General features: G+C 39.0%; 1 protein-coding gene across 1 annotated transcript; it reads right to left on the bottom strand.

Annotated features, from left to right (window-relative positions):
* Positions 1–2,998: 2,998 nt before the first annotated feature.
* On the bottom strand, positions 2,999–10,202 carry EPGN (epithelial mitogen). The gene is made up of 5 exons (XM_036078012.2): positions 10,095–10,202; positions 9,428–9,517; positions 6,664–6,784; positions 5,778–5,930; positions 2,999–4,380 (listed from the first exon to the last, which is right to left on the bottom strand). The coding sequence occupies exons 1-5, from the start codon at positions 10,135–10,137 to the stop codon at positions 4,326–4,328; spliced, it is 462 nt and encodes a 153-aa protein (XP_035933905.1). The 5' UTR covers positions 10,138–10,202; the 3' UTR covers positions 2,999–4,325.

Here is a 10,202-nt window from a genome sequence, read left to right as displayed (position 1 = left end):
CACGCCAATCCTCATTCCTCTCCCTGCCCCGCTTCTCACACACACCAAAAGTGCCCAGTATGTGGAAGTAGAAGTGTATAAATCGCCCCCTTTGTTTGTGCTTGGGGCTCAGATCTTTGGAGATCTCTCTCCTCTGAGCCTGCCGGAGTTAAATAAACCTCCTATCCTCCAAGATCATTTTTTTCATTTGCATACAAACCACTTGGATATTATCTCTAAGCTCATCAAGAAACAAATCCCCTAACACCAATATTTTCCATAAAATATTGGGAAGCATTATTATACAGAGTTTAGATGAGGGACTTTGGCATTTACCTGGTTCAGGTCTAGGCTCTGCTGCTAAAAGGCTAAGTGTACTTGACAAAGGAATAGCCCTTTCTCAAAGCCTCAATTACACACAGGCATGGATTAATTAAAATAATGCTAATAATGCCTTTCAAACACTGTAAGTGCTCGTGAGTGGTAGCTATATTACACTATTACTTTAATTTGATTTGTGAGGAGACTCAATATTGAATCAATATTTTCATGCAATTTTAAAGATCTATAGATGCCAATCTTTCCAGAAAGCTGTGAAGCCTAATTAACATCCTCTTAAAGATCAAAAGCACTGCTAGTTTGATACCTGTCTGACTGCAGTCCTAACTGAATTACAATCTGAGTGATTTATGCTCCAATAACACCTGAGACATAAAAATTATAAAGAAAGGTCATGAGATATATTATAGATAAGATCCAACTAAACAGTTCAATTCTCCTTGTTACCCTATAATCACACTCCTAGTCTTTATGGGATGTTTCTTTGGAGGCTGTCGGCGTTGCCCACAATCTGGAGAGCCATCATGTTCGGTTTCGTCAGAGGAGTGAAATAGAATGGTGGGACTCATTGATTCTCGTGGATATTCTCCAGGGGCCTAGCCTTTGCATTTGGAGGAAATGAACGGCTTGAGCTCTTGTACTCTGAGCTGGGCGCTCATGGATTGAATAATTAACAGAAATCGGGAGCTGAATTTGGAAGATCTGCTTCTGAATGTGCTACTGAACAGGGCTGCACCAAGGTTTGGGCAGAAACGTGGACTCACCCAGATTAGCAGTGCCAGACTCTGACAAATTAAATTTCAACACTTGCAGTTCATCTTGGCAGATGCTAGTAAGCTGATGTCATGCAGCCATGATGTAAGCCAGAAAGAGTGGTATTTTGCAATAGAAAGATTCCGGTAACCCTTCCCATGAATGTGGGTTGCAGGATATCAATATTTACATCACACTACGGAGACTTTGTGACATTTTGCAATACCAGAAGTTAGATGGCTTACTCATGGCCTTCTGCAGACAAAAATTGTCCTTATGTCCAACATCAAAAGCTTAATTGCTGATGTTTGCCTATTATTTTCTTAAGACATTTTTTCAATTACATATAATGAGTGGAAATCTTCTTGACATCACCAAAATGGACAATTCAAAATTAAAGGATTAGATTTGTAGTGTGCCCGGAAACACGAAAAGATAATCTATGTTTTAATTTCATCTACTTCAAACATTATAAAAGCATAATATACAAAAAGTCATTTGGGATTGGGCACCTGGCTGGTTCAGACGGTAGAGCATGCGACTCTTGATCTCAGGGTTATGATTTTGAGCCCCATGCTGGGTATAGAGATTACTTTAAAAAAAAAAAAGTAATTTGGGGACAGAGGATACAATAACAAGTAATTATACTTTTTTTTTGTAAATTTACTGGTTCAAATATGACTGAAGTTATAGTTTTTGCTCCCACCCCTATCATGGTCCAATATGCTGATTAATGAAGCACTTATGAATATCGATGACTTAGGAATGTGTTCTCAAAGATGGAAGGATAGACACAGGAAGAAGACAAAATGGGAATTGAACAAAATCGATGAACCCCTTATCCAGTTTGTTTTAGTCAAAGATGCCAGAAACATGTTCCTGTTCCTTTCCTAGGTGATCCACCGCACCTAATAATTCATGACTGAGAGCTGAAAATGCAGTGCTGACGCAGGGCCTCCCTGGCAGACTTTTCTCGGGGTCTTACCGCACACGGGGAAAAAAACAAAAGACTGGAAATTTTGCAGAACATCTTGTATGTATGCATTTTCTCACTGGAGTCCCGCTTACATATGTAAACATTGCCATAGGAATGCCCGAGATTCATACCTCCCTGCAAAATCAATTCTAGGCATCATGGGACCTGAAGATTATTTTGCATGATGGACCACGAACAGATGGCTTCTCATAAGCCACACTTTAAATTTCTGCAGTCTCATGGGGGATGGGAGGATCTTCTACTCTTCATGCATCCTATTCTCCAGTGAAAAAAACCTGATTCCCAATTGGTTTCTGTTTCGGTTTGGCAATCTGGAAATTTTAATTCTCTGTCTGGTGTTATTTAATTTCAGTTATATCGTGCTTACAATTTAGAAATATTTATAGACAGCAGATATTTATAACTTTTTAGGTTATCACCTCCCCGGACTCCAGCATTAATTCCTCTTTCCTTTCATCAAGAGGCAGTCCATAATTAAGCTTTATTGCTTCTTCCTGGATTCTCCCCAGCTTTTTAACACCTTTTTGAAATGCCCAGGAAGAGCATAGCTTTCTAGGTGCGGTCGCTGGAGTCACTGGGAGGATCCTTCACCTCCCCACTTTTTGGTATGATGTAACCTTTGCATAGTTTGTGAGGACAAGCAGAAAGTGCTGACATGCGCGATTCATCTGCATGAAATTCCTTATGGAGGGAAAACGAAGCTGGAGAAATACCTTCTACTCAAAGTAAAGCAGAATATAAGGTTTTGTTTAGGAGTGAGTGGAAAGTCATTAGAAGTGAAAGTCTTGTTACCATCGTAAGAACATTCGTGTTTGATTCTCTTTTAACCCACCTTGTGATCAGACCTGTTTCACTTATTGCTTATCTACGTCAGGATAGAGAAAAGAAAGTCCATAGTTTTAGACTGAATCCAAAAGAAAATTTGGTAGATATCATTTTTCTTTAATTTCCTGTTTCACTTCCTTGAAAAACAAATTTTTAATTTATTATTCTACAAACCACACATTAAACTATACACCTAAGAGGATGTTCAGTGGTGTGTTTGGGGGTTAGAGGTGGCCTGGGGTTGAGAATAATCCCACTTGCAGAACAAACATGGAAGAACTTCTCTTGACCCACTGTCCAATTCTGAAGCTATCAGGGCCTTGTAGAAAATAAAACCAAAGCCCAAAGAAATTAAAGGACCTGCACAAGACTATTCGACTTATGTGGAAGAAATAGGATTAAAGAGGAAGGACCCTAATTCCCAAGTAGGTATTTCTGCCATTGTTCCATTTTCTCTCGCTCTGTGCAAATCCGCTATCAAGTATTCAGAAATGGTAAAGAAAGTTTCCACATGCTGTTGGCTGGTGAAAAAATTCCTATGTCCAATTCTTCAGTTTCTATGTCAGGGCCAATGGTCAAATTTTATTTATTAGTAGAATTCTAGAATTTCAGTCCAAATGGATAGTCACCAGGTAGTTCCACTAACATCAGGAAGAGGTGATGAGCATAAACGTTAGGGGACCCATGAGTCCAGCACAAAGTTTTATAATCCATGCAGAAACAGAAATGTTTCACCTACTCAGGACTCGATATCCAGATAGCTTTCAGTCATCAAAAACTCTTTAGCTTATTCCATATTTCACAGATAAAGGCTACATAGTGTTGTCACAAGCTGGGCATGATTCGTGTTTGCCTTGGACATTCCGTGTTCTTCTCTCCGGTTTAGACTTCAGGCACATGCTTGCGTCCCGGAGGTGCCATCCGAACAGCTGACGTCACATTCTTTTAGACACCAGGAAAGCAGCATGTTTGGGACCAGGTCCATAGAGCAGTGATCCAAAATACTGGGAGTAGCAAGCACATGAAGAACCCAACCTTGGCTTTGCTTTGGCTTGCTGCAAGGTTGATAATTATTCCCATGAAACTTCACATCTGACACGGTCAGAGGCCTGAAACTCGGTCCTTCTGCAGTAAGAACAATAACCACACAACAACAGCAACTGCAACCAGCCCAGAGTAGGACTATGAACTTGACTTCTGTCACTGTAGCTTGTTCACTCGGCTCCCGTGGCACCCTAATGATGACAAAGTCCGAAGACCAACGTTGAAATTTATTCTCTCCCATCCAGGTATTCTCTCATTTCATCACGATCCCAACTTCCATTATTTTCCAGTCCAGTCAGCTTGGGAAGTTTTGTTGTTTCATTTGAAGATTTCAATTTGGGGCCCGCTGATTTTTATAAATGCCTCATGAAAATTTCTGACAAAGGCCTCACAGTGGTCTTCCTCCAGAACAGATGTTGTAAGGTGATTTCAATTTTAGACACCTAAAACAGAACATTGGTTTCCATGTGAATTTGATGGCTGTTTGTATAGTTTATGGAGAATGGTATATATGCTCTGGTATAGCAATTGCTCTTGGTGCCCCACCCCCAATCCATGGGGTGGACCCACCCCCCAGGGGCTACACCTGTTAACAAGCTCACAGTTGCATCCTTCTCCAGAGGACTGCCCTTGGCCAACAGAGCACTTAGCCTGAAGATTCCTGGGAGATTCCAAGCCCTTGCCCCCTTTCCCACCAGGAGCATCCTGCCACCCATGCTTGATGACACAGGGCACTAAAACCAAGATCCCTCGCCCTCATGGGAGACATCTGCCATGCCATTCATATTCTAGATTTCCCTATGGAATTGGGCCAAGGCTAGACGTTGGCGAAAGCCACGTCTTTGCTCACCTTCATACTCTGCTCTAGTTTTTCTTACTCCACTACAGAGTTCACCTTAGAGAACTCCCTCGGCCACTGACTTGCACTAGGATCCCCATCTTAGGTTTGGCTGCTGAGGAACCTGACCTCACACAGCGGTCTTGTTAACATTAAAAGGTTTTACTTCCTTTTTTTTTTTTTTCCCTTTCTTGGTCTCTTAGGCAATTGATATAACAGTATCAATTGATAGAATAGATTTTATACCAATTGACCTACAACTGACATAACAGATGTTCTTCTACGATGCAGTTATTAAGCAAACAAACTTTTATTTTGTACAGTCAGTCTTGGTCATTTAAAAAATGGCAACTCAGTTAATAGGGTACAGCAAAGGAAATGTATTTGCACTTTTTTCTTTAACGTATCTCACATTATTTCTTGACTTTATCCTAGTTACATGGATTTAAGAAAAAATTACCAGTGTGGATAACACAAGTAATTTATATTTGTGGATCAAGCTTATTTTCTTAGGCTTTTAACAGTAGACAGAATCTCCCAAATAAACCCTCAGCTGAAGTCTAAAAAGAAAATGTTTGCCATACATTTTCATTCATTTAATACTCATTTCTTGATTTGTTCTTCAACAAATATTAGCTGAGTGACTACCGTGTGCCAGGCATGGTAATTAGCACTGAATATATAACCGGGAACAAGATATACTCTCTACTCTTGTGGGGTTTACTGTCCTCCTTACCTGTAACTTTGATGTGGGCAGACAGGGATGAGGATGAAGGGAAATTGTAAATTGGAGCTATTCTAGTGCAATTGCAGGTAAATTTTTACTGCTTGTCTGTGTTTATAAGAAAAAGCATCAAAACAAATATGTAGGAAATTGCCAGATCTGCAGCCATTTTTCACTAAACAATTACACATGTCAGTGCTTGGTACATTGTAGGGGCTCAATAAATATTCATCAAGTGAACAAGTGCCCAGTCACTTCATATTTTCGTTTTTTCCTACCTCTTTCTTATGTAGCAGTAAAAAATAGCAAGAAAACCACTTAATAATAATCCAACGCCAATCCCAATTGCAATGTATTTTTCATGAGAATCCACAGCATATGAAGTTAAGGTCAAGTGCTCACACCTTTCTCCAGTATAACCGGTAAAACACCTTTAAAAAAAAGAAAAGAATGCATAATTTTGAAACTCATAGTGGTAGAAATAGAAAGAAATGACCAATTTCAAAGAATAAAAATTTCAATAGAAAGTAAGTAATGTAAATTAAAGAGGAAAATGCCAAATGAAAGCCAACTGTTAAATGTATTGAAGAAGCTATGTATTTCACAATAATCAATTCATTAAGGGCCCATATTAATGTAACTTCCCTCATGGGTAGAAGGGGAAGGTAATCTGCTTGCATGAGTTGATCTAGAAAATTGTTAATCTAGTCTTTCATAGGAGAATGCCTAGCAAACCAGTGATCATAAAAATAGTACTTAATTTCTCTAGAACTTTATATTCCTGAAATGTGTTTGCTCTCATCTATTTCATCTCATCCTATAATCAACCCCGTGAACACTCAGAATCATCCTTGCATGTTGCTAAAATGCACATTTGGATTCAGTAGTTTTGAGTGGAGCATAAGCTTCTGTGTCTGTAACAAGCTCCCAGGTTACCTAGAAGCTGCTAATGTGGGAACCCTGTTTTTGAGTAATGAGGGTTAGGTAGTTTAGAAAAAGACTCCCTAGATATTCAAATACAGTGAGTCATGTTCAGATGATGTACCCTTTGTACTAGATAAGAGAGAGGTGTGTGGAAAGGGACTATGTGAACCGCATAGAAACATGTGAAACATAAGTTCATCTCCTCCCATCTCTAGGACTTGGAAAGTTCTTTGCAATTACGTGCAGATGGCTTTCTCCAGCTCATGGTGGAATGCGCAAACACCATTGATGCAGTAACTATTGTGGTCTTCCAGGCAAGGATGTGAGAACTTCAAGGCTATGGGTCCTTCTGTGTAGTCAACTAGGAAAAGGACATACAATGTTAACAGATGAAGTGGGTCACACTCTTATAGTAGATTTGTTACACGTATGTAAAGAGATCTTTAATTTTAAGAATATTCTTTGGGTGCTCTGCCTTTTAAACTATTGACTGATTCCGTCGGCAGGTTATAGTCCAAAGTTTGGGTTAGTATTATTTAGACATATCACTAACTAATTAGGGGGTGGAGGCGCATTGATGATGGCTCTACTCTTTAGAAGCTACATAATGAGGCAGAGATACCAGTTTGCCAAAAGGTGGCAGCATTGGTTCTCGTTTTAGCCTTGATTCTCCTTTTTTAATTCTCCCCTTTACTGAGAAGTCAGCACTTAGGAAATTGGGATTTACAGAGATAAAGAACTTGAGAAGATGAAAATTCCCCGCTTCCTCTTCTGTGGACTACCAGTTGAGAAGGTAATGGTAAAGGGAGCCCTGTGCCTGATTTCAGAAGAGGAATTGTCATGACCTATACAAGAAGCCAGAAACAAGTTATGGCTCAAGCTTCACATACTTGAGACAACACCTTTGAATATTAATTGGAAATTTTACTCAGTTAAGAGCCATTATGAGATAATGGGGAAAGCCCTCGAGACAGACAGAATGAGAAAATCTGGGTTTTGAAGTCTAACACCATGCAAATGACTGCATCTGGCAAAACTTTTGTGGTCAAGTGTCCAGAAGTCTCTACCGGAAGCTTCCCTTTGGCAAAACATATACATTTCAGGATGCTTACTCCTCATTCCCTGATGTACTGAAGACATATACCTATGCCATCCTTGGGGTATATGCAGTGGGGATGACACTTGGGTAAAGCTGCATAATTGAGTCCTTTTTGGTAAAAATCTAATTACCGATTCTTAAACTTGTCCCAAGCAGAATTAGTGGCATTTTATTTCATCATTGTTATGAATAAACGTATTTCCCCATCTTTAGTTATCATATCATACCACACTTGCCTTGCTAGCTAAGTAGATGAACAGAATCTTACTTATTTGTTTTTAGGGAAGAAAACGATCTAAAAAGGTGTATTTTTCTTATATTGAAAATACTAAATCTTAGGTACTAAGCCACCAATAAGATACTGTGTCATATAACTTCATTTTGGTTGAGAACACACAATATTACCTTAAGATTCACCTTCATTTTGTTGAATGCGGTGTTGTGAAGCTAGTATCTCATTTTAATAATTAACTCTAAGCCAGTAAGAATTTCCCATTATAAACTGTGTTGGGTTCTTCCTGCTTCAAGACTAAATAAATTGAATTAGCCAAGCCTGCACCAGGATTTGCTAGAAAACGTGAGAACTGAAAGAAGGCATCTTCCAGGAAAGAGTACACTAGAGAGCCTCATCTTTCCCCTAAGGAGAAGAATATTAGTTACAAGTTTATGAAAAATTTCCTAAGATATTGGATGCAGATTTTTAAATTAAATTAAAAACGGAAAAACTGAAGCTCTCCATCAAGAAAGCAAAGGAAAACTGTAGAGATGATATATTCAGTCCCCTGTTGTCTATTATTATTCTCTGTAACTTGGAAGACTTTCACTATTAAGGAAGTAAAAAGGTGGTGCTGGGTGCACTGTTACGAAGTCAGTCACTGAGGGGAAACTGTTCTTGAATTTTCTATATTATTATCTCCCAGATCTTTTCTCTTAGCTCAAAGGCTCAGAAGACATGAAGAAGTTTGGCTAAAAATTATTCTAAAGCTCACACAGATTTTGTCTTGTCAATGGATAGATATTTAAAACTCAAATGGGCAAAATATTTTAAGTAAATTCTTTTTAATTTAAAATTATTGGTGAAATGAGGAATGTTTAAATATTACTAGCCTTCGTATTCAGAAACAAACCATCTGACTTGATCTTTTATTTGCCCGGCTTTGAGAGCAAGATATGCTGTTTTCTCTGTCCTATATCATATCACCAATCTTCACAAGAGGGGATAGTGATTTGTGTGAGAATCCTAACTACCTGGTACACAGGTCGTGGCAGGTAACGAGTTTTCCAAGTTCACCTCCCAGAGTTCAAACAGGCTTAAAAAAATACTGATGCTCAACAACAGCCAGAAGCTATTCTAATAATAATAGTAATAGTAATAATACATCATCACCATCAACAACCAAAATTAAGTATAAGTGGTTAGGAAATAAATACAGCATATGCTAAAACAACAACAAAAGCCCCCCAAAACAAAACAAGAGAAAAGGTCTTTCCAAAGATGGATTAAGGCTTCATCATGTCATAATTTCTTTGGCTGCAAAGTCATGGTCACAGAATAAAAGATGATATCAAAATATCAGTCGTCAAGAATGCCAAAACAGGGACAAACCACCTTGCGACACACATGGGTTATTGGGAACCGAGCAGGAGTCAGGCAGAAAATGTGGGGTGTCTCCTATTCAGGACCGTAACTGAAGACTTCTGTATTTCTCATTTACTTGGCCCCTTTAGAAGGGCAATTCTTTGCTGGCACATTTACCTGTCACTTCCATTTAACAGAAGAGTCGATTAATAATAAAATATATATTTCAAAATTTCCAATGTTGCTTTTGATCACAATCCAAATATCTCTCAAACGGTAAAAAGAGAAAAAAAAGCACTTAAAATACACAAGTGTGAAGAAAATACCTTCTGTTTTGTTCACTGTCCAGTTACTTGGCTGGGTTGTGATTGGGGGTGTCCCCGGCTCGGCTGCCTCTGTAGTCAGGGCTGTCACTGCTATATGAAGGGGTGGGGGCGGGGGGGAGAGGGGAAAGGCATCTTTAGCAGGTGAGCCACCTTCTACGTGCAAGCGACAGACCGAAAGTTATGTGCAAGCCACGGATCAAAAGTCCTTCTTAGTCTACTTATTCCCACCTGTGTTCTGTTTTCAATTCATTTACATTTGAAATCCAAAACCTGACCGGGGCAGTTTCCTGACAGTTTCTCATCCATACCAATTCCAGGGACTACTTTATAATTACAGAAAGTAGAAACACATACATTTTTACGAGAAAGTGGATACATGGGTATACTAATTCAATCACAAGGATGCAGTGACACGGTAGTTAAAATGTATCAACTGCTCTTCAGTTGCATCAAGCAAGCAGACAGGTCTCAAAAAAGGGGGTATCACCATCTGTTAGGAGCCAAACCTGCATTACATAAGAAACTCAATTAATTCACAGATTCCTTGCTCTGTCCTTTGTCGCGAAGAACGGCGTTAAAAGCCAACTTCTCATTAATTCAGAGGAAACAAATTCTATTCATATTTTACACGGATACAAAATTAACAAGACAAAAAGGAACTACCTACCTTTGAATAAGAGATAGACTGATATTGAAACTCCGAAAGCCATTTCCTGCTGTTGTTAACAGTATCTTTCTTATCCTCCGAGACTGACAGGTGGAAGGTTTTTATTGA

Source organism: Halichoerus grypus, chromosome 3, assembly GCF_964656455.1.
Source record: "Halichoerus grypus chromosome 3, mHalGry1.hap1.1, whole genome shotgun sequence".
NCBI lineage: Eukaryota > Metazoa > Chordata > Mammalia > Carnivora > Phocidae > Halichoerus > Halichoerus grypus.
The sequence above is the reverse complement of the archived record's forward strand: the minus strand, read 5'-3'. Positions and strand labels throughout refer to the sequence as shown.